This window comes from Rhipicephalus microplus, unplaced genomic scaffold, assembly GCF_043290135.1.
Source record: "Rhipicephalus microplus isolate Deutch F79 unplaced genomic scaffold, USDA_Rmic scaffold_12, whole genome shotgun sequence".
In the NCBI taxonomy this organism is placed as follows: Eukaryota; Metazoa; Arthropoda; class Arachnida; order Ixodida; family Ixodidae; genus Rhipicephalus; species Rhipicephalus microplus.
Genome location: NW_027464585.1, coordinates 20,980,711 through 21,006,553, shown reverse-complemented (window position 1 = coordinate 21,006,553; position 25,843 = coordinate 20,980,711). Strand labels below are relative to the sequence as shown.

The 25,843-nt window shown below is 45.4% G+C and overlaps 1 protein-coding gene across 4 annotated transcripts in view; it reads left to right on the top strand.

Moving 5' to 3' along the window:
* The window catches only part of LOC119166687 (beta-hexosaminidase subunit alpha), a 592,332-nt gene that overhangs the window by 267,297 nt on the left and 299,192 nt on the right, over positions 1-25,843 (top strand). For all 4 annotated transcript variants that reach the window (XM_075882395.1, XM_075882396.1, XM_037418007.2 and 1 more), the window contains one exon: positions 23,893-23,994. In XM_075882395.1, the coding sequence (XP_075738510.1) occupies positions 23,893-23,994 (102 nt within the window). The remainder of the gene's footprint in view (positions 1-23,892; positions 23,995-25,843) is intronic.

The following is a 25,843-nucleotide window of genomic DNA, read 5'->3' as shown; positions in this document are numbered from 1 at the left end:
TTAGAATTCGGCTTTGCTTTGTTTCCTGGTGCTCCGATTTACAAAGCTTGACCACTGATTCTGTTAGAACGCGAATCATTACGGTTAGGCCTAAGGCTACCTAAATATGTTGCGAACAATATTCTACGTGAAGAATCCTGCCGGCCTTCTCCTATCGAAATATTTCATATTCTAACAGTATGAACATTCCTTGAAATCTACGCATCAACTCAGAGGAGGTCACATTATGTGTTCATTAACCAGCAGACCTCAATTTTCATCCGCCAATGGTCTAAACTACTGTGCCCTCAAGTAATATTTACACAGAAACTTTTGGACCCTTCAAAGGTTAACGTTTGGGAAATACTAGTACTCAACACTGTAGATGCAACTAGGATCAAATTTGATTATATATATCCCTAGAATGCGAAACAAAATTCCCATATCAGTTTATAATAGGCATTTTGGAAGATCATTTGGCCAATCTAGAAATATCTATTATGATAGCAACTGACGCTTCCATTTATGAAGAGAAGGCTGGTGTAGGAATCGCATCATCCTCTCTAGATCGGGACTTTTCAATTCGATTACCCGACTTCACCCCTATTTACCAAGCTGAGCTACTGGAAGTAGTTCTAGCATATCGCGAATTGTCTGTACTGCCTTAAGCTCACCAACTTTTTCAGGTACTTTAGAAACTTTCTACTCGCTCATTTCTAGACATGTGCGACTCGTTCGACTAGTTTGGGTATCAGGCCATAGAGGTTTAGCTATGGATGAGCACGCAGATAAACTAGCTGTATATTCCCTTGATTGTCCTGTTTTACCTATTTTGCCAGTTTCTCACTTTATCACAGGAGCACGCTTTCAAAAACGCACAATGGCCAATATCTTCAATAATTCTTCTTTGCTTTCATCAGACTATCCACAGCCAAACTTCCCCTGGAAAAACAAGTCCTGTTCGTCAAGAAAGGTAGAAATTGTGATTACAAGGCTGCGTTGAAGAGTCTCTTCATTGAACTTTTATTTTCACAGGTCGGGTTTGCACAGTCGCCTTTGTGCCTTGACTGTTGTGAGAGGGAATTTTCGGAGCACTTTTTTGTAATACCAAAAATACAAAAGTCAACTAAAGGAACTACTAGAAGAATCCCTATGAAAGTTGGACTTAAACTTGACACTTCGGCTGATTCTTTCACTTGGCGCAATCGCATTTGGTTTCATCCATAGCAGCGTTTTTACCACTGTTACAAATTTCTTTCGAGAATCTAAGAAAATGGAATGCTAAACATATATAAATTCAGTTGTATGTATAGACTTATTTGAGTGTTTTTATGTTATTCTTTTCAAGCTTTCTTGTTTCTTTGTTTAGAAATGTAACTTCTTTATATTATTACCTATATTACCTAATTGATTCAACCCTTTCTTCGAATAAATGAAATAATTCAAAAAGCAGGGCACCGTGGTCTATCTCCCTAGGTGGGTTGCGCCAAATTGTTAGGAACCAACCAACCATCATCGTTTTCGTCCACATGTAGACACGTGTCAATATATAACACTGTGATAACTAGGAGACGTGGCCCGGCTCATACGTCATGTTTATTTTGTTTTCTAAATCCTCCTATAATCGTTTTCGTTCGCATGTAGACACGCGTCATTATATAAGGCTATGATTACTAGGAGACATGGCCTGGCTAATATGCCAAGTTTATTTCATTTTCCTTCTTCATCGTTCCTACCAATCATCGCTACCTTCTTGCATCACAAAATACCCCCTTCTCCTCTCAAAAAAAATGCGCGAGTTACATTCAACACAACAAGAAAAGCAGTGTTAAAGTGAAAAATATCATATTGTGCTGTCGTTGCATTTCCGAAAGATGTTCTTAACTCTCATAAAGAATTCACAGCAGAGGGAACGGTCCGGTCATATCTAACGGAACATTAGTGAAAGAGGCTGGCTGTTGCAAACTGGATAACGAAAACACGCCATTTATCATGATGCTGAAGTCGGTTAAGATCTTGGGAGCAACGCAAAACTTTGGGAGTTCATAAGAGATTAAAAGTGTAGATGTCGAAGGCATCAAATTTTGTGTCAAAGCGGACACAGGCAGTGTGCTTCTAGATTTTGTGTGCGATGGTCACGGCTGATGGGAAGGTGTCTTAGTCCCCGCGTTGTTCAGATGGTCGTTCCTCATATCTTTCTTCGATTCCTCGGGATTGATTGATACGTGAGGCTTAACGTCGAAAAACCGCCATATGATTATGAGAGACGCCGTAGTGGAGTGCTCCAGAAATTTTGACTACCTGGGGTTCTTTAGCGTGCACCCAAATCTGAGCACACGGGCCTACAACATTTCCGCCTCCATCGAAAATGCAGCCGCCGCAGCCGGGATTCAATCCCGCGACCTGCGGGTTAGCAGCCGAGTACCTTAACCACTAGACCACCGCGGCGGAGCTGTTTCCTCTGGTTTCGCAGCTGTAATCTTAGGCGCAATCTTAATCTCTTGTGCCAAATGCGTTTCTGGCGTCAAACCCTTATGCGAATATGCCTCATGTCTTGAGTTTGTTCGAACTCTACTGCATACATCACGTCACGTTCGTCGTATTCGCCACCAAAAATATGCAAGATCCTGACAGTATTGTTCAATTTATTGGTGTCTTGTTGAAACTACGCAGCGAAGTGCTAAAAGCTAAAGATTTTTATCTTTTAGTTGAACTTCCAGCATTTCCACCCAATCCCATCCACGCAAATTTCGGGTTTCTATAACACCTATAAAAGTGATACTATATTGTTTATACTAGATGGTAAGGTGATTTCAGACCCATTTGAAATAGCAATTAACATAGAAATAACAATTGGGTAACACCTCTTGATTACATCCAATCCAATTGAGCACTGAACAAATTAGGTTACTTGCGTCGTACGTTATCTAAGTCATCGAAATGCACCAAGTTACTGCTGTAAAAAACCCTTATACGCCCTCTACTGGGGCATGCTTCGTATGTCTGGAACCCTATAAAACATGTGATGTCATCAAAGTTGAATATGTACAAAGGGAGGTGGTTCGCTTCATTTGCCATTGCCACTATCGCAACTTTTCCCCTTTTCAGCAATGGATTTTTTAAAACTCCCTCACCTCTCCACCAGACGGGATACCGATTCCTAAATCTATTGCATTCATTTCTTCACTCCTCTTGTCGACTATCTTCTGATGAATAAATCTCATATGCTAATACTCTTTCAACTAGGTGTTACCACAGGCACCACTTAAAGTCTTTTTTTACGAACATTCTTTACACGAACACTTTTAAGAACAGCTTTTTTCTAGAGTTATTGAAAGGTGGAACAAATTACCTTTTGTATTCGGGAATTGTCGTTGTCAGATTTTGTAGATGCAGAGCACTGAACATTTTTAAGAAGAGATCTTTTCCTAGGGTTATTTAAAGGCGGAATGAATTATGCGGCACTATGCGTGAATTCTCGTTGTCAAATATTGTAGATTCGCTGTTTTAAGTATTTCATTGTTTCTTTTTAGGATCGAAGCTCTTTATAGCGGCACCCGTTTGTCCCTTGTAGCCGTTGTATTATGTAACAAGCATAACATTTTGACCTCCAAGGTGGTGCCGGTGAGAGATTTCCTCTGTTCGTTGTTGAACAATAAAAAATAGTGCTCTATCTACATGCCAATGGCTGCTAATGGGGAATGAGAGACAGGAGTGTTCGGCTTTTAGTTAACGCGCATGCTGCGATCCCCTTTAGCAGCCATTTGCATGTACAGTGAGCACAATCTGACAAGAAAGGGTTGCTACGTTATACTCGCTTGGTGTAACCTCCTTAGTTTTAGAAAGGTTTAGCGATCGTTGAGCCGCAGTTCCATGAATACAATGAACTACTATATACCGTGAATGAACTCGAGGTGGTTAAAGGTGGGAAGTAGATAGGAAGAACAAGCCGTAATAAAGTAAAAGCCGAATTCTCCTGTCTCTCATTTCCCAATAGCAGCCATTGGCACGTACATTGAGCAATATTTGACAAGAAAATGGTGCTACGTTATACTCACTGAGCGTAACTTCCTTGGTTTTAGAATGGTTTAGCGAGTGTTGGGCCGCAGTACCATGAATACACTGAACTAGTCGAGTGAACCATGAAGTCGAGGTGGTTAAAGGTGGAAAGTAGACCCGAAGCGCAAGCCGTAAGAAAGTGTGTGTGTGCCACCTTTCGTTTAGTCCTTGGAATGTCCGCTTGATGGCGGTGCTTCTATATGGAGAATATATAATTAAAAGATGCGAGATGGTGGTACTCGAAGTGTTGAATGGATGGACCAACGGACACACAGACAGATGAATGGATGGAAGCATGAACGGACGGAGGATGGATACATGCAAGAACGCAAGGACGGACGCACGAACAAACGCACGCATGGACGGGCGGATGGACACATGGACGGTCCTACACACGGACGCATGAACGGACGGCAGCAAGAACGAAAGGACGGACGAATGCTTCGCCCCACTCTCCATCCTTCACTCCGTGGATATCCTGCCATTTTTTTCTGTGCTATTCTGTGATTTCTATTCTATTATTTCTGTGATTGTTCAGCCATGTAATCAGTGTACTTTGTTCACGTAAGTGTACCCCACTCTTGCAATAGCCCTGTATAGGGCTGCAGTACTTGAAAATAAATAAATAAACATAAAAACGTATACACACACACACAGACATATATATATATATATATATATATATATATATATATATATATATATATATATATATATATATATATATATATATATATATATATATAAAAAGAGACTCACTTTTCAGCATCCGCCCCGCCATGGTGGTCTAGTGGCTAAGGTACTCAGCTGCTGACCCCCAGATCGCGGGTTCGAATCCTGGCTGTGGCGGCTGCATTTCCGATGGAGGCGAAAATGTTGTAGGCCCGTGTACTCAGATTTGGGTGAACGTTAAAGAACCCCAGGTGGTCAAAATTTCCGCCAGCCCTCCACTACGGCGTCTTTCATCATCATATAATGGTTTTGGGACGTTAAACCCCACAAATCAATCAATCAATCAATCACTTTGCATCACCATCCCTGTTAGTGTGTCTGTTGGTGTGTCTGGGATCACTGGACACGCTATTGCTGGCGTTGCTGCTATTGTCGTGGAACGTGCTAAAGTAGGAGCCCTCATCGAACGCCATGGCGGTTTTTTCGACAACTTGATGTGGTGTCCACTCGGCCACTGGTAGTCATTGGGCTGTTGTCATTCTGTTCGGGCAGTGAAATTTAATGGTCCAGAGTTGACAGGAAGCTCTTCAGAGGCTTCTTCACTGGTCACTACGAAGGGCTCTTGCGCCTGGCGGTGTGCGATGTTCTATGCGTTGAGTGTGTGTGCACCAGACGTTGATGCATGAACCCGTCCGGAAAACGGAAAGAGCATGGCTTGACAGCGTATTTTCGTGATGCGTCAGGTCGTTTGTTATGAACAGAGTGTCTTGATTAGGCAATCTGTGAGCGTTAGGAGGACTTGATGAGCTGCGTGACAGAAAACCGCGTGGTTCTGTAAAGCTTGCAGTCTTATTAGGGGAACAGCATTCCGTCAGAATATACGCCAGGTACGAGAATTGCTTGTCTTTAGTCGCTTCATGACCAGCCACAGGTTCATCTAGAAATTCCAGCTATCCAAAAAGAAAGCAATCACTCTAGAGTAGCACTGAATCAAGCAACACTGCTAATATTACATGAGTCTACTTCGACCAAACGCAGATATACACTGATGGGTCGGTCTGGCCCAGCAGCTCATCATGTGCCAGTGCGATTTTGGCTGCAGCAAAAACAATCAAATTTAGGTTGTCACATATGGCTTCACCTAAGGCATGAAAGCTTGCTGCTATAAGAGCCGCTTTACGATACCTGGCTCAAGAGCATCGAGGAAAAGGGGTCATATTCTGCAATTCGAAGGCAGCGCTTCAGAGTTCGCAGTCGGCCATACGTAAGACGAATCATGAGTGACTGGTACATGAAATAATACATTGCCACTATAAAGCTCTAGCACAAGGGCATGATATATATCAGTGGATGCCTAGATATATCAATATTACTGTAAATCAATTAGCCAATGATGCAGCCCACTCGGCACATGAAAGAGCACGTGTGCTCCCAGTTACTTCATCAAGGACTGATGTGGTAAAATAACTTTGCTTGCTGGCTCAAGATACCGCACGCAGGTTCTAGTCGTTTACAAACTTCCAAAGGTATCACATATGAACTGGACACTTCGCTCAATATACAGCCACCATCACAACTTTCGCGCTCCGATGCGAAACTGTTATGCCGCCTTTGGTTGGGTGTTGTACTAACAAAGATGTGCTCTTTTCGCATTGATATGGTAGACACCTCTACATGCGACTCTTGAGGAGCTGAAGACACGATCGAACACGTATTGTGCAGCTGCGCTTGCTACGACACGCAGCGATGCCAGCTCCGGATGGTTTTAAACAGATTAGACTGTAGACCATTCTTAGTGCAGAATATTCTGCGAACTTTGTCGGGTGTCTCGATTGCGCAGAAGGCGACTAAAGCACTACTACATTACCTGAAGACAACGAAGCTGAGCGACCACCTGTAGACTGCATGTGCTCCTCCGAGTATGCGCGAGATTGTGTGTATCGTTCTTCTGTCCTACCTTTTTTCTCCCTTTGATTTCTTACCCAGTGCAAGGTGGCATATTGAACGTACGTCTGGTTAACTTCCTTGCTTTTTGTTGCATCTTTATCTCTCTCTCTCTCTCTCTTGCATGCATATGGCAAACTTGGTACGTAGGGTCTCCTAGGCAGATGAGCAACATGGTTTTCAGTCCGCTGAGGCTCTACGTTGTTTGTTGGGAGCTGTACATTCGTACTAGGTGCTCGAACGAGTGTGTTATATTTGGAAAATTCGCATGATGGGTCTATCAACGACTTTGTTGGATGATGTCTCGGTTGCTATCTGTAGTTGCTTCGCCAAGACCTTGCGTCATTGTTTTGGGCGAGATCAAAGGAATCAAGCTGATGGCTTATGCTGAGTATTTATCGTATCCTTAAAATCTGGCGACCATTTTTTGTTTGGTTTTTGCCACGATTCGTCGTTTTCAAATATGTGTGTGAGGTAAAACCTAAATGTCACACCGAAGATGTAGTCTGTGAAGTTTGTAATTATCTCTCCTTCCGACCATGATTAGCGGTAGCGTGCAGCTCAAACAGGTTGAATTGTTCTTGTACAGGCCAATCGTCCACCACTCCGGTGTACTTAGAGATAGAAATATCCGTCGATGATTCCGTCATAATTCTGGTCATGCTGTAGAGTGCGGATGCGCTTCTGTGGTCAACGTTTGGTCACTGCGTCTTGCTGAGGTGTTTGATAATGATGAATGGTTAATGTAATGTCTGCGAGGTCTTCATTCTTCCTACTTTTGTGACGCTATGATAACTGGGAGACGTGGCCTGGCTCTTACGCTATGTTTATTCCGACACACTTTCTCTGTTTCTACTTACCCTTGCTACCTTCTTACGTCATAGATGTATAAGAAGGAGAGTCAAAAACAGGTGCAGCTCTGAGGGGCCACGTTGTAGGCGTAGGTGACGAAGCGCTGTATAGCATCCCATTTCGTGTTGTTGGCAGCGACGTACATGAAAAGCATGTCACCGAGAGCCTTGACATTTGGTGGTGGCGTTTGGTAAGGCCACTCATCTGCGGGTGACAAGCAGTAGTTTTGTGGTGCATATAATGGCACTAAGTAAGAACGACTTTGATGAGTGCCAACAGTAAGAGACGGCCTCGATGACTGATAAGCTCCTGGGGTTCACCGTGACGCAGTATGAATCGGTGCAGCAGGAATGAGGCAGCATCGCACACAAGCTGCAAGCAGGACGGCGGTTTCGCCTTATTGCGTTATATGATCTACGGTGACGATGGCCCGGTGTGCAGCTGACGTCAAATGAAGTAGACTATATAAATCGATGCCCACAATACCCACTTTCGTAGATCGGCTGGCTATATGTGTATGTAAGAGGACGTTTTGTGCCATTGGTAAATGAGGCAGAAGCGAACGAAGTGCTACATCAATTGCTAGGAGTAGCATTGCCAAATGCCGCGGTAAGGTTTGGATATCTCATAGTGCGCGCAATGCGTATCAGAGCGGAAGGAGTCACATATTTCTGACCGCAGACTGCAGGGTATCAATACTAGCGACTACCGGCCGTCGGGGTTGTGATAGCGTTGGTGCAGGAGGCCGTTATGACGAGCTTGATGACGGACGGCGTGAGTGGATTGTGTTGCGGACAGATCAGAGAGGAAGTCGATCAGCGGGGCGTCCCAATAATCTTGTACTGTTCGGGGGCGATTACATGAACGTCGATGACAGAAGCAGCATTGGAAGATACTGAGTAGGGTGCACTGTCGTCTGGCCAGTGAAAGAGCGTGGGCATGCTGACGTCCATTGCAGAACAGCACGTGGATGTCGTAGCCTTGCAGGCAAAGACTCAACTGGCAAGATGGTCTGTGTGATCGTTCCTTGCCGACAGCCAACGCAGTCCATAATGTTCAATGACGACATCAAATGTGTCACCATAAAAATAGAGTCGAAACTTTGTAATAGCGAAGGCAATTGCGAAGCCCTCTTTTTTCAAGATGGTGTAACTTGTCTCAGCTGTCGCGGCCATACCGCTTGCGTATGCAATGACATATTCTGAGAGGTAGGGTTCGCGCAGCGCTAGGACAGAGCAGATACCTACACCAATGCGTCCATGTGCACTTCGCTTGGGCCGTAGGGTTGTAATGGCGTTGTATAGCCGAAGATGCCAAAAAGTGGCAGACCTTTGCAAACGCATCAGGCACTCGAATGACCATGGATTGAGGAGCCCGTTACGTCAGTCTTTATATGATCGTGACAGTTCTGCGTGTGAATTGTACCAACAAAGGCCTATGCAAGCGGGTTTGGGAAATTTGGCTACGTCCCGAAGCTTGGCAGAATCGGAAATGATTCCGCGCTTGGACAATATGTAATCTTGGGTTGTAATTGTCCGCGCTGCAAATTGGCACTTCTTGAGATTTAGTTTGAGGCCGGCGTTGCTCACACATGTGCAAACTCCTATAAGACGTTGTAGTGGAGTGAAGAAATCCGAAGCGCAAACAATAGAGTCGTCCTGGTAACACTAGCACGTGTGCGATTTCAAGTTGCGCAAAACGCTGTCCATCAAAGTCTAAAGGACAAAGAACCCACGTGCGCATTACACATACCAAACGGCATGACGTTCAACTCGCACAACTTGTCGGGTGTGACAAAGGCTGTCGTTGGTCGAAGGTTGTCAGCCGGATATGTGCCAGTGCCTCGAACGCCAATGGCGAGAAGATAAGTCGTTTCTGTTGAAGCTGTCATTCACGTCCTCAATGCGCGGCAGTGGATAAACATCCTTTTGAGTGATTCTATTTAGTCACCAGTCATCCACACAAAACCACACAGAGCAGTTCTTTTACGCAACTAGGACAACAGGAGGCACCCATGGGACGGCATTGCGTCGCGTAGAAGCATAAAGTCGATTTGCTAATTAACTATCTGATGTTCGACAGGTGATACGTGATGTGAACGCTGTGAAGTGGTGGCTAGGTGTTATGCTCATTGATGTTTTGCTCAACAGTAGCTGTGAGGCCGAGATATGTTTTCCCGGCATCGAAAGACGAACAAATTCTTTCAACAGGCCCAGAAGCTGAAAACACTCGACCGAAGTACGGTTGTCAGCAATTGAGGCCCCAAATACACCATTAGATGGCGGATAAAACTTGGAAACAGCACTAATTGTGCAGAAAGGGGCACGGTGCGTGTCATTGGGTGCGTCCTGGACTCGTGGGTCGTCGACGGGTTTTACTCTGCCGAGACATCGCTTTCGCATAAACTTAATATTGTACAGCAGAGGGTAGTAATTAAAATAGCGGTGACGTCCTGAGTTATTCGCACGGTCACAAAATGTACCAGCAACGCTTTGCTACAGCAACCACGGTCCGATGGTGAAATGAGTGCTAATGCGTCGGAGAGACCAGTGGAGTACACTGACACAGATGTTGGTGAGTTTGGATGTACGGTTGCATCGTCGTTGACAAAATCTTGCTCAGTGCCAGGAGACTGTCTGCTGACGTAAGATGTGAGAACAGTGAAAGTTAAGTTTTTGCGGAGGTACAATGAAGCAAATAAATCGATCGAAAAATCTTTCTTTTTTGCAAAATAGATCAACCCATTTTGGTTAGTATATACAGAAGAAGGTCCCACAGCAAATGGCTCAAAGGGGACCTCCTGTAAGAAGTATACACGTTGATAAGTACAACAATATGGCAAATGAAAGCAGCAAGTAATTTCGATAGGAATAAAAACAGCGCAAACCTGCAATATATATTCCAGTAAAAAGGCAACAAAACAACGTTCAGTAATTATACATGGCTATGAAAACACTCTAACACTCAAAGACGCCATTGTAACGAGAGACAGAACTCCATCCAAGGGTGATGTCTTGACAGCATGCGGTTATGATGATGTCCTCAATGACGACCTACTTGATGTCCTCAATGACGACGGGAGCAGAGCACATTGCTGCACGGTGGATACTTTGCGAAATAGTCGAAGTGAAGGACGGAGAAAGTAGTTACAATAGACAGTTATAGTTTAGCATTAGCGTGATAGCGTAGGTTAAGGGAATGGCGCTACCGTGCAGCAAACGCTCGTTTTAGGCAGCGTATTATAGTTTAGCGAAATGGCGCTTACGTGGTTTGAGTGCCCCCAAGTGGGATGGTGGCGCCGCCTATCAGATGGTTAATAAGTTAAACAGTGAAAATAAAAAGAAAACGAGAATGTTTGCCTATGCCACCGCGCAAAGCATTGTTAGAAGTTCATTTTTTTGATAATAAAAGTAAATAAATATGAACCACGTACAAAACGCGAAAACATCTACGTTGTTGATTTGTTTACATTGATCTTGTAGTTAGGCCTAGGCGCGTTTGAAATGGGAAGCTATCTCAAAAACTACGCCAACCTATCCGTAATACTGAGTCATCGAAGCTAACTGAAGGCAAGCGAAGCCACTACGAACAGTTGTTTGCTGCGAACAAGGTGAATCTTTCAACTACTGCGTCAAAATCACTTCGAAGTGGGCGTCCGAGAGCGCCGCCATGTTTAAGTACACTACGTGCACCTACGCTACCTTAAATCTGAAAAATACTGTGCGTACGGTAAGCGGTACGCGTAACGTACGTATCTGCGCATGCGCACTTCGATTTCGGCATCACGGTACGCCCGGTATCATGGTAAGCCCGGTATACTATAACTCTCTCATAATGAGATGTTGTCATGTCCGATTAGCATGTACGTTACTACCACGCATTATTACAACAATATTACATGTGGTACTGTGAAGCCCGTATTTAAGACGCGGGTGTTTGTAAAGCATGCAAAAAGTTTTCCCGCCTTTCGTTGTGTATTGGCTAAGGCACTCGGCTGCTGACCAGCAGGTCACGGTATTAAAACTTCGCTGTGTAGCCGCACTTTTTATAGACGCAAAAACGCTAAGTCCCGTGTGCTTAGATCTAAGTGCACGTTAATCGTGGTTGAAGTTTTCGCAGCTTTTCACTACGGCGTGTCTTATAGTGAGATGGTGGTTTCGGGACGATAGACCGTAACAATTTTAATGCGGTTATCTTAAAAATAGGATAATATTTACTGTGTACTTCCAAACAAATACGTGGCTGTAATGTAGAAGACCAGCATGCGACGCAAAGAGCCTCGGTTGAATCCTCACGCACACCCGGGTATTTGGAGTATTTATTTATTTGCACCTTTATGAATTTACGATCACGAACAAGATGATAATTCTTTCCCCACAACTAACGATACCGACACCGGAATTTCAGCGTAACGACCTCCAAGTGCTCTCACGTTAAAATCGGTGCAGATATAGGATGTTGATGATAGAGGTCCTGAAGGGCATCCTAACATTCACATCGTATGATAGAGGTCCTGAAGGACCTCTATCATACGATGTGAATGCTAGGTCCTGAAGAGAACGAACTTTAAATATTTTGGAATTGTTGGTCTAAATAAGAGCACGAGTGTCGAGAACGCTCAATAGAGTACTGTGGTGCCTGAGAATCCATCGCATATATTTTATTACCACTTTCTTAAAAGGACGCTTTCGGTAGCGAAGGAAAGCTGCTTCATGATGGACCATGGCAGTGTGGAGGCAAAGAACACGTCAATCACGACGAGCCAGCGGCATATAAACTTTCTGCTTGTACGCACAAATAGCGATGAGAACTTTGTCTCTAGTGAACAGAAGCACTGTTCTGTGAAGCGAACTACTTGCATGCTCCATGACGTGGTTTTCGTTCGCTGAACCAATATAGCGCCAGCACCAATTCTGCTAGGATTTCTGTCAATTTCTGTGAGAGTCATAGGATCGAAGTGTCCAAAAATGAGATGGTCCTACTTTAACTTAGAAAAAGCTTAGAAAAACTTCAACTTAGAAAAAGTGGATGTACCTTCCATGGTGCAGTCAAACTTCATACCCTTTGGTAGCACGCTTTTAAGTGTGTGCGCGATACTGGCAAATCCAGGAATCAATCGACGGAAGTAAGAGCACAGCGTCAAAAAGCGACGAAGTTCTTTTACTGTATGAGGTTGCTTGAACGCCTACACTGCAGCCGTGTTCGCGGGATCTGGTCATGTTTTTTCCTTGTCCATTTAGTGTCCAAGTACGAGTGTTCGGCGCTCGCTAAAGTGACATTTCTTTGAGTTGAGCACACCACGCTCGCTTTGCTTAGGCAATCCGGCTCGAAGGCGGCGCGTGTGTTGCACTCACAGAAGGTGCGCCCTAAAGTCCCTATATCCTCCAAGAGACACATGCAGACTTCCCACTACAATCCACGCAGAACGTAGTCCATAAGGCGCTCAAAAGTTGCCAAGGCATTGCACTGCCCGAACGGCACCTCATTAAATTCAGAAAGTCCATTCGGTTGCACAAATACCATTTCCATCTCGCCTGCTTCATCCTATCAAATCTGGCAGTATCTTCACCTCGAATTGACAGAAAAAAGTATGAGGCCCATAAAAGATAGCATCAGAAATCCGCGGTAGTGAGTATGCGTCTCTTTTGGTGACGGCGTTAAGACGGCGGTAGTCTAACGCAAAATTGCTAAGTCACACATTCCTTCTTGACTAGAATTATTCGAGCGACCCATGGACATTATTCTTAAAATACATTTCCCTTAAAAAACTGCCGATTCCACGTACCTGGCAATGCGCGTGCAATTTCAAGAGTAATATTTTATCGAGTCAGATGTTAGGAAGAGGCGCTGAATATATGTACAAATCCACACACAAACATGCATTTAACACTGTGTGTGTTTTATATTTGCAGTTCCTTGCAGCTGCGTAACGGTGCCAACAGCAACATGGATAGTAACAACAGCAGTAGCGGTAAGCTGATATGAAGCGCTGGTATGCTCGCAGGGGCTCACAAGAATGGTAGCCCTCAACGCTGCTACACAAATCAACCTGAGCAAATAGCGCCTAACTACGTTAATCTGACCTGACGCACGCATCATAGGAGCAAATACGTCAAGTTTGTGAAACGCGACAACCAGTACTGCAACCAAAAATAACGTTTCACGAATATGAGTGTCTATTTGCAAATTATTTCCTAGACCTGGTATGACGGTGTGGTAAAGAACCTAATTTCCACGAAAAATGCTAGGGTTGAATTTCTGCCGGGGCACTGACGTTTATTTTTTGCACTTGTCCGGTCAACGCTGCCTGCTTAAGTTTTTCTAAACACTCAAGCCCTAAAATTACCCACGCATGTTTTCGCCGCTACTGGGTAAAGAATAAGCTGCCAATCTCCCGTAGCATATATCCCGCAGACCTGTGGCCGCACGTCTCGCGGAAAAGAAACAACTTTGCGTAGGCGACGGGATCGTTCCATCATTGATGTCATGATCAGCGAGTCTTATTTGTCATATCATCTTACCCTCGCACACTCATTTTGGATAACACCAAGTTATGATTACAAGAGCGACCCAATTAAGGCCGCTAACTAGGTAGCTCGCTAGAGATAGATAGATAGATAGATAGATAGAGAGATAGATTGATAGATAGATAGATTGATAGATAGATAGATAGATAGATAGATAGATAAATAGATAGATAGATAGATAGATAGATAGATTGATAGATAGATAGATAGATAGATAGATAGATAGATAGATAGATAGATAGATAGATAGATAGATAGATAGATAGATAGATAGATAGATAGATAGATAGATAGATAGATAGATAGATAGATAGATAGATAGATAGATGCCAAACGTGCTTGTAGCACCCATAGAAACTCTTCACACTTAAAAACTGTAGGAAGTGGAAAGTGAATACTTGCAATAAAATATCTGAAGACAGGGTTTCTGTTGAAACGTGGGCTCGACACAACCCCTTTTTGCGCATTTTTTTTCTTTTTGCATCTGACAAACCTGTTCATTGTTCACTGCTTTTACCGAAGGGGACCCACTGTACGGTTTCCTTTCATACGTCTGTGGGATGCCGTACCTATACAGTGCTTTATACGAGAAGGAAGAAATGCTGATAGAGCCTGCAGTTATCAGACATTGAGCATATTTGGATAGAATGCTCGCCTGCTCATTACACTCGTTGGTGCTGGGTGACTTGTCGATTGTAGCCTTAACGGATGTGTCCTTCGCGAGTAGATTATCGGAATGGGCCTCATCTGGGGAATCACTACCCTCTACAAGAATGAAATGTCCTAATACTTGATGCTCATGAACCTCGGGAAGTTTTAGACCGTTCGCCAGTACCATAGGTTCATTGGAGCAGCCGATCACCTATAAACTAGTATGCCCCTGCACAACTTACATCATCACCATATGAGGAGACTTTATGCAACTGAAATGAGCAGGCTGTACTGTTTGGTCAAACATTTTATCGCTTGCAAGGGGAGAGACCACAAGGACACACTTCGCAGACAAAGGTGACACAACTGCGTTCATGCACAAAAATACGAAACTTTCTTGACAGGTTGGGTTTTCCGCAAACGCATGAGGAACATCTGAATATACTGTAATCTCTCCTGTGCGGCAATCGACTGTGGCAGCAAAACTGTTTAGGAAATCGAGTCACAGAACTATGTCCCGCACAGTATGACGAAGAGCAGTGAGTTCCGCAATCATTTATGGCAACCTAAACAAACAATCACAGTGTTGATACCGACAGATTGTAACACATCGCTAACTCCGCGAAACGTATTAGCATGATCCCAACAAAACAGGACATTTAGTACAAAGAAGCGTTTGATCACAAGGCTCCTCACTGACGTGGTTGCGTGCCCATAAGGCCATTGTTGAGACACCGCCAATAAGCCCACAACCATTGCCTTCAAACATACAAATGAATAAATGTATTTCTGTAAAAACCTAAGAACGTCCAGTGACCCCATCTCCAACAGCCACAATGAATAGTTTTCTGGAGGAGGCGAGGGGTGGCAGCGCCGGGGACACGGCAATCGGTTGACGTAGAAGGCGTTGATGTCACTCCGTGGTCAGAGGCTTTAGAATAGTTTCGTAGCAGTCCCGGGATCTCGTAATATTCACTTCCTAGGAATACCGGTGCTAGCGAAACGCCAGACCGATTCTATCTCGATGATCCGTTGTACCTCGGTGGCCGCCGGTAATTGTAGCTTCTGGCAATGTGGCTTTCGACATCACTGTAGTTGCAGACTGGGGACGTGTGCCGAAGCCCTGTTCAGGGAACTGAGCTGTGGTTGGTTGCCTAACCAAATGTGGTGGACCAGCCTGCTGAACGGGAAACACCCGCCTGTATGTGGCGGGGCGGGTACGAATGCGCTGGCCATACTATTGGTCAGACGAGAATTAGTCCCAACGTGGCCACACAGTTTTAGTTTCGCTGGCGTTCATAGTGGTGGTAAAAGAGGTAATAGTGCCGTTAGTATGGTGGAAGGCTAGTCGGGTGATTGGCAGTGTCGTCGACCTTTACGTATTCTTGCTGCAGCTCTTTACGCACGATTGGTGGGCGGGCTCGCGTGGACGCCGGCGACTAATGTCACATTTTCTAGGCTACCGAATCGAGGGATTGAACTTCTCAAACTTGCGGTAGTGACGTTGGGCATTGGAGACGGGGCTGAGGTCGCCCCTACCTGTCAAAAAATTGTAGACGCATTCTGCTATACTCCTAAAAATATCTGACGCTGTTTTTACAGCGAAATTTGTTATGAGATCGCGACTCCGGTCTCTGGCAGTGCCGTAATTGACCGCCGCCACCACCGCCAATGTCCGTATTACCATCGCGCGAAATCAGAAAAAAACCTAGTACCTATGACACAGTGGGGCTTGAACCTCGGTCGAATGCGTTCCAGCCTTATATTCTACAAGTGATCAGCGCCAGTGCTTAGTACTTGTTCGCTCACTTGCCATAGAAAGGATTGATGTCGCGAAAGCAATAGAGTTAATATCACTAATAATGCGCTTTAACACACCGAAAGAACAAGCAATCATCACACAATGCGACAGGTGCAACGAGTGGGTCGTCCGATACTCTGACTAATTACAAAAGGTTGTTCTTGTTCAGCAATTAACTGTGGCGCGTACCCACTTTAGGCATAATTACTAGTCGTCGTCAGGCACTGCATGAAGAGTTGGAACGAAATTTCTCGCATTAGTTTAGCGGATATCATGCTTCTCAGAAGAGTGACAAAATTAGCATAGCGCGGTCGACCAACTACCCTGCAATATTTATTATTGGTGACGTAGTGGGCATCAAACAAGGGTGCTTGCAGCAGTTACCAGTGAGTGTTCAAAAAGGCTCTGAAAGTCCACTCTTCTAGCTTTCGCTATGAATGTGCTGCGCCTTCTGTCCATCTGGGCCTGGCGTTTCCGTCAGATGTCTGCCAGTTTAAGATATTACAAAATTTAAGAACTTGAGCTTTAGAACTCCCTTTCTATAGGTGATGCGCGTGTCTCCCGGAGTCCTAGGTCTTTGAGTCAGAGTGAACTACACTCTCTTTTATTTGGAGTAAGATTAACGAAATCACTTCAGTTCTTGAGCAAAATGGTTCCACGTTGTTAAAGACTTCTTGAGGTATTTCGTACCACATCAGGGTGGTTTTTGTGATAAACAGCGTGATGATTTACACACGGTTGGTGGAGTTCCAGCGGTTGCATCTGCTCACCTTTTTGTAATGTGAAATGCACATGTTCACACATCCGGTTTTCCTTGCGGACAGTCGGTGTTCGATGTAGTGATTTCTAGGGCGAGCTGGCCCTGACTTCGCGTATTTGAGGTAGCTGAGTCTTTGTGTTCATGCTCGACCATGACAATTTTATCGGTGGCAATTCACCAAACGACAGCTTCAGAGAATTTGAAAGAGCGGCGGCTCTATAGTACGTTGGCGTTCGGTACCCTGAACCTCCACCACTCTGTTACATCCTCGAAAGATGTTTATTCAGACGTGATGTAATGGTATACTTGAAGGTGTTGAACGAATTCGCACTGGAGACTTTGTCTTGTCTTCTCACCTAGACGATCTTGACTCATACTCACAAGGAGAATTGACCACACTGGACATTATATTGTAAATTTTTCATACAATGCTTGCTGAAAGAAAGAAAAATGAGATAAAAACAATAATAACGTTCCTTTTCCAACTATCTGAACGTCCTTTTCTCCACCCTTCCTCTTTCCCACTACACAGATGCGCATACCCAAACCAAGTATAAGGTAACTACCTTACAGTAAGCTATGCTGTAATCTGTTAGCGTGGAGAGTGGTTAGAGCCGTCGTTCTCAGATTGAGGCCGTGCTAGTTCCGATTATACCTTGGCAAGAGTTTCCTCGGCAAGGATATAAATTTTTTTTTCTACATATTGTAACAAACTAGAAATAGGTAGAGAAGAGAAGCAGAGGAAGACGAAGAGTCTTGGCAAGATCGCAGTGTGCTGCCGCAAAGAACCATCGTTCACCTCCTGTAAATAAAACCATCTTATCACAGCTCGCTGTTACAGTTGTGGTGGAGGTGCTGGGTAATCGACACCCGAAGACGGAACGTGAACCGCAAGTTCTTCGGCGGAGCCGTCACATTGCTGGGCTTCCACCGAATCCATCTTGTCTGGACATGTCCCACAACTCAAATGAACACCGACCCCTCTCGACTTCTGCGCCGATCAGTTCGGCTCCACAACTGAGAGATGCTCCTCCCTTTGCCGGCAGACCAGATGAAGATGTAGAGGCTTCGCTCACTCATTACAAACGGGTGAGCGCCGCTAACAAATGGGATGCCGCTTCTCAGCTTTTGTACGTCGCGTTCTTTCTGATGGATACTGCATTAATGTGGTACGAGAATCGGGAGGAAACGCTAACGACGTGGGACAAATTTGCTTCTGAAATCAAAGAGCGTTTCGGCGACCCAACAACGCCCCGCCGCGGTGGTCTAGTGGCTAAGGTACTCGGCTGCTGACCAGCAGGGCGCGGGTTTGAATCCCGGCTGCGGCGGCTGCATTTCCGATGGAGGCGGAAATGTTGTAGGCCCGTGTGCTCAGATTTGGGTGCACGGTAAAGAACCCCAGGTGGTCTAAATTTCCGGAGCCCTCCACTATGGCATCTCTCATAATCATACAGTGGTTTTGGGACGTTAAACTTCACATATAAATTAATTATCATCGACCCAACAACGGTAAAGAAAAGAGCAGAACAGACGCTAATGCAACCGCTCAAGTGCCAGGTGAAACTTGCACGACCTACATTGAGGAAGTCATAAAGCTATGTAGGACCATTGACTCCGGAATGTCTGAGGAAGACAAAGTCGGGCACATTCTAAAAGGAATCGCCGAGCATGTTTACCATTTCCTCCTTGCGAAACACACCTTGACATCTGTCACCGTTGTCATTCGTCATTGCCGCAATTTTGAGCAACTAAAGACGAGGCGCATCATGCCAAAGTTCGGCAGGCTGCCCAATGTGACGACCATCGCGAGTATAGACAGCAACCAGGCGCTTGATCTTGCAACAACAATCCGGCAGATCGTACGTGAAGAACTCGGCCTGTACGCGCATGTGGCAAACCGCCAAAGCACTCATCCTCCCTATCAGCCACCAGAGTTCGAGCGAAACGTTGCTTCATTCTCCTCGCACCGAGTGGCGGAGGGCTTTGAGGATTCTGATGCCAGACCTCAGTATCAGCCACGTCTATACGATAGAAGTCCTGCCTATGACGCACGATCACGACGAGCACAGCCACCTTCTTATACTCACGGTTCTCAGCCGGACTACGTCCCGCTGCGGCAAGGACAGTACCAACCCTACTACCAAGATGTAACTTACGACGAATAAAATGAATTCCAGAGAGTGGCAGAATCCCGTTCTTCGCGTGATAACGAACTTCCTCGCTGACAGGAGCGGCCCAGGATTCGTTCCATTGATTATAGTATAAACCGTGACCCTCTCGTGTGCTACAACTGTGGTTTCACTGGGCATATTGCTCGGTATTGCCGCCAACAACGCCGCCAATCACGAAGGACACCAGCCATGTCTTCGCCACCAAGACCCGGTGCTTCATATGACCTGCGGACAACCGACTTGTTTCCAAGCTACCGTTTTTTGCGCGAGACCAGTCGCAGTGATTCGCCAGCATTCGAGCCGAGTTTCACACCACCATCCAACCGTTCTCGTCGCTCGCCGTCTCCTCTGCGTCGTTCTTCTCCGCCGCCGGGAAACTAGCATTCGCGGCCAATAGAGGTGAGGTCGCCGGACGGTCTTTTCAAGATATACCTCTGCCTATTGTTATGATCAAAAACAAAGTGAATGTGTTTATTGATGGAATACCAATGATGGTGTTAGTTGACACTGGGGCGACTGTGTCTGTGATGTGCCTCGCCTTCAGAAACCGCTTAGGTTGCAAAGTTATGTTTTCATGGGACGATACAATCACCTTTCGTGGTGTAGGCGGCGAGTGACTTAATCCTCTTGGTGTATGTGCTGTGAGTGTTTCAATGGCTGCAAAAGTATTTTTATCGGAATTTCTGGTTCTTTCTCGTTGTTCGCATGATGTCATTCTTGGTATCGATTTTCTGGAGGATTGCGGGGCTTCCATTGACTGTGGTAGTGGGGAAATATCACTAAACAATTTATTTCTACCGTCACTTTCCGAAGACGACTATTGTGGCGAAGACAGGAACACACTTAGTGTGATTGAGGAAGTGATAGCACCATCTTGGTGCCTAACACCCGTTCGAGTCTCTTCCACAGCGGTTGATGATGCTTGTGTTGACCTCGTAGTGGGGCCTCTGCGCAAGAACTGTTTTAAGAAGGACATACTTGTGCCTTGTTCTGTTGTGTGCATGACGAAAGGAGTAGCAACATTGTGAGCGCTGAACTGTTTGCCACGCCGGTTGTGCTTCCTCGCGGGATGAAGATAGCTCTCTTTGATGAAGCCTCATGCAACTCGATAGCAGCCATAGCTACGGACCTCCCCACCTCTTCCTCTGCTTGTGATATTCGCCATAATGAAGATCTAATGCTCGCTATGATCAGCAAGACTCTCAGTACGACGGAACGGCAAGCGCTGGTGCAGGTCCTTTCCCGGCACGTTGCTGGTTTCGACTTCAAACATAGAGATGCACCCCTTCAGTTACCCTCGTCCTGCGCTCATCACAGAATAGACACTGGCTCTGCACACCCCATCCGCAAAAAGCCCTACCGAATGTCATCCTCTGAGCGCAAAGTTATCGCCGAACAAGTAAAGGACATGCTGAACAAAGGGGTCGTGCCAGAGTCGTCCAGCCCGTGAGCAGCCCTGGTAATTCTTGTCAGGAAAAAGGATGGTGCCTGGAGATTCTGTGTAGATTACAGGCATCTAAACACTGCGACGAAGAAAGATGTATATCCCTTACCACGGATTGATGAAGTCATAGATTGCTTGCATGCCGCTTCCTATTTTTCAACGCTTGATTTGTGGTCAGGTTATTGGCAAATACCTATGGAACCCGGCGACAAAGAAAAGACTGCTTTCATAACTCCGGATGGTTTATTTGTATTTAATGTCATGCCTTTTGGCCTTTGTAATGCTCCAGCCACCTTTGAAAGATTTATGGACACAGTATTACGTGGTCTAAAATGGGAGATATGCATGTGCTACCATGACCATGTTGTGATCTTTGGCCGTACGTTTGAGGAACTTAACAACCGTCTCAGTCTTGTTCTCGACTGCATCGAAAAAGCCGGGCTGGTACTGAATTCTGAAAAATGTCGCTTTGGCGAACGTCAAACTCTCGTGCTGGGGCACTTGGTCGACAAGGATGGCGTCAGACCCGATCCTCGCAAGATAGAAGCAGTGAGCTCTTTTAAATCACCGCAGTTCGCACGAGAACTTCGCTCATTTGTCGGCCTAGACTCATATTTTTGTCGTTTTGTTTCACGATTTGCGGAGATCGTGTATCCGCTGACAAACGTCTTGCGACAGGATGCAACCTTCAACTGGACACCAGAGTGTGACGCCGCATTCTCACAACTTAATTGTGTACTAACGTCAGCACCACTGTTGCGTCACTTCGATCTGTCTTGCCCGACTGAGGTCCACACGGACGCTATTGGTATTGGTGTAGGCGCGGTGCTTGTGCAACGTCACAATGGTGCAGAGCGTGTCGTGACATATGCCAGCCGTCGCCTGAGCAAGTCAGAACGCAATTACACAGTTACGGAACCGGAATGTCTGGCAGCTGTTTTCGCTGAACAGAGGTTTCGTTGTTATCTTTATGGGAGGCCATTTAAAATAATTACTGATCACCATTCGTTATGCTGGCTGGTCGGTTTGCGTGACCCCTCTGGCCGCCTTGCACGTTGGGCGCTGCGACTTCAGGAATACGACTTTACGGTGTCGTACAGGAGTGGCCGTCGTCACGCTGACGCAGACTGCTCTCCCGGATTCCTCTTGCGACTACTGACTGCGATGCTGAGAATTTTGACGACTGCCTTGCTGCTGTTACAAGCACGTTCCCCAACGCGGCTGATTTCCAGAGAGAACAACGCAAAGATCTCACCTTGGATCCTCTTATTTCCGCCGCACGTGCCTCCCAACACCGTGGTCGCTTTACCGTCCTAGAGAAGTTGCTCTATAAAACTAACTACTCCAGACCTGGAGCACGTTTTCTTCTAGTTGTCCCCGAGAGCCTTCGCTCCGATGTTCTACGTGCCATGCATGACGATGCGACGTCCGGTCACTTCGGCTTCATTAGAACGCTGAACCACACGTAGGAACGCTTTTACTGGCCCAAGATGTACGAAACAACGAAGCGTTACGTCGCTCGCCACGAGACGTGCCAACGTCACAAGCGCCCGGCCACCGCTACACCAGGCCCCCTCAGCCGTTGACACCACCCAGCACACCTTTTGAACAAGTATGAATTTACATTATGAGTCCATTCCCGTTATCTAACAATAAGAAGCGTTGGATAATTGTCTGCGTAGATCATCTTGCGCGGTATGCCGAAACCGCAGCTATTCTCTCTTCTACCGCTGCATCCGTGGCGGACTTCTTGCTTCACTCCGTGGTCCTTCGCCATGGCCCACTGCGTGTTATTATCAGCGACCGTGGCTGCCAGTTCACTGCCGATGCCGTTGAAGAATTACTACGCATGTGCACGACACAGTTCCGTCATTCCACACCGTACCACCCACAGACAAATGACTTCGTTGAACAGACAAACAGAACGCTGACCAACATGCTTGCCACGTACGTTTCTTCTAATCACAATAACTGGGATGAAGTGCTGCCTTTTATCACGTACGCGTACAACACGGCAAAACATGAAAGAACGAACTTCAGCCCATTTTATCTGTTGTACGGAAGGTTGCCACTAAGCCCTCTAGACACTTTCTTACCCTTCATTCTACACAATGACGACCCTGTATCAAACACCCTGTGCCTCGCGGAAGAAGCCCGTCGAATCGCTCGTCTTCGTAGTCTGGCCTCTCAACGTCGTTCGAGGGAACGATACGACGACCGTCACGAACTGGTTTTATTCGAAAAAGGTGACTTGGTGTTACTTTGGACACCGCAACGCAAGTGTGGATTGTGTCAAAAGCTTCTGTCACGATATTCAGGTTTATTTGTAGTTTTGTAGCGTCTAAACCAGCTCACTTACGTAATAACTCGTCTTTTGTCCAATTATCGACGATCGAGCAGAACGCAGCTCACTCACGTTGCTCGCCTGAAACCTTTCTACCCTCCTTGTGCATCATAACTCGCCCTACGGGCTTCGTCTGCTTGCGGGGGAATGTAACAGACTAGAAAAAGGTAGAGAAGAGAAGCAGAGGAAGACGAAGAGTCTTGGCACGATCGCAGTGTGCTGCCGCAAACGACCATCGTTCACCTCCTGTAAATAAAACCATCTCATCACATCTCGCTGTTGCAATATAATTCCTCCTCTTTTTCTCTTTCTCAATTTATTTCTCTTCTACTGTGCTCCTCTCTTACACATCAGGCTTACTACAGGCAACGGAGCGGTGGTAAGGAGTGGCATTTCCGCAAGTGCTATGACGAATACTTGTTTATGACAATGACATTCGCCGGGTCGACACTTTACAGCCAGCTGAGACAGTTTCGCTATGAAAAGTTCTTTCATATGCTTCTATTGTGTACCTTGGTTGAGCCGAAACTTTAGCCAATCCTTTGAGTTACGTAGCTTGTAATTCCCTTTTGGGTAATCACACTTAAATGTGTCTTGATAATTTGCACTGGCCATCATATGTACTTTGCCTGCAACAAAAGCGAGCTCATTATTTCAACTCCCTAACAGCTGTATACTGTGATTTCAGGATGCCATGACGTACAACAAGATGAATGTTCTGCACTGGCACATCACAGATGACCAGTCTTTTCCATTCGTGAGCAGAACGTTTCCGTCCTTGAGTGAAAAGGTAAGGTATGACGCCTTGTAGATATGTGAGCGTGATTCTATTGCAGTTTCTTAAGTATTCGCAATTGTATTCTCAATTGAGCACTATTATCGCTCTTGATTCATGGTGGCGAATCAGGTGCTTGCAAAAACCGCTATTGTTGTTTGCCTTGGTGAAAGTTTGGGCAGCCATAGTAACCTTCATACAGATGTTACTTTCGAATTAAATATGGTGCCCGTCCACTACAGATGCGGTTAACGGCAGGTCCTATGTTTCCCGCGCTTCGAACGTACTTTGTTAGAAAGGCAAAACTTGCCCGACTTCTATTGAAACGTATGTGTCATGAACCATACCTACTATTCTTTAGCGTTACTACGAGACTTATATTCGCTTAACATTGTGCTCAAGCCTACTAGCACATACCAGAACCCCCCTTGTTGCGTTCATGCGCAACCTCTATATTTAGTATACAGATGCGTGAGTTAAGGAAGGAGAGACAGTCAAGAAGTCCACACTCAAGCACCTTAACGGGAAGTTATTGACGTTTTTCATGTCAGCCGTGTATTTTATAAGAACATTCTTACTAGATTGACACCACTAATATCTCGTATTTAGGAACACAAACTAAAAAGAAGTATTGTCGAGAATTGATTAGTGAAATATCGGCGTCAACAAGCATCGACAACAGTTTTGAGAAAGCTCATCATAATTTAGATGACTGAGTCAACCTAATTGGGCTAGCTCTGTCTCAAGTCAAGCCGTGAGTCTTAGTTTAAGTGAGTTTGACTTCGTAATGAGTCAATGTCTTTGAGTCTGAGTGCGTCCAAGTGAGAAAAAGTGTAATTAGTCTCAGACAGAGTTATCCCTCAGAGTCACAGGTGATAGATATGTGGGGTTTAACGTCCCAAAACTACCATATGATTATGGGAAATGGCGTAGTGGAGGGCTCCGGAAATTCGGAAAACCTAGGGTTCTTTAACGTGCAACTAAGCATGAGCACATGGGCCCGGAGCATGTTGCCTCTATTGAAAACGCGGCCGCCGCACCCGGAATTCGATCCTGTGGCCTGCGGGTCAGCAGCCGAGTACCTCAGTCACTAGGCAACCGCGGCAATGCGATCCCTCAAAGTCAGGGCAAAATATATTTCTTAAAGGGACACTACAGGCAAATAAACATTCATGTCATAGTGAAATATTAGTGTATGACAACATCTAAAACGGCAATAGTATCAGTACCAGTGCCGTACTTATCGAGGAGTGAAGCTAAATGTATCGCATGACGTGTGCCACGAGTGCTACATTTAAACCGGGATATTGTAAGAGAGCTCGTGTCGCCGAAATTCTATCGTCGGCGTAGGCACCGTTGTTTGTGAAAAATACTGAAATCTTATCAGTAGTTGCACCGTACTTACGAAGTAGTTCAGCTAAATCTATCGCACGACGTGTTCCACGAGTGGTACTATTTTAATGCGATAGCGTTAGAGAGCTGGTGTAGCAGAAATTCCGCTGTTGACGTAGGCACCATTGGTTTTGAGCGAAAAATTGTCCGTGAGCGAAAAATTGGAAAAGCACATAAAATAAAGAATAAATGCTTGAGTACTGCTAAATATTGAACCCGGTCAATCACGTGGAAAACAGGTGTCCTACCACAAATTCATGATGCTACTTGCAGCTGCTTCATGAAAAAACACTACATAAATGCCATGTAGTGAAAGGAGCCTCCTCAACGCATTCTGTTCGACAGGTGCCATGACGAGGACGTGCCCATTCGGCGATTTGTATGCATAATTCGCATGCCACCAAACTACGTCGAAAAAGGCCTAGAGAGTGCAGCCATCACCGCTAAAAGCACCCAGAAATTTCAAACAGCT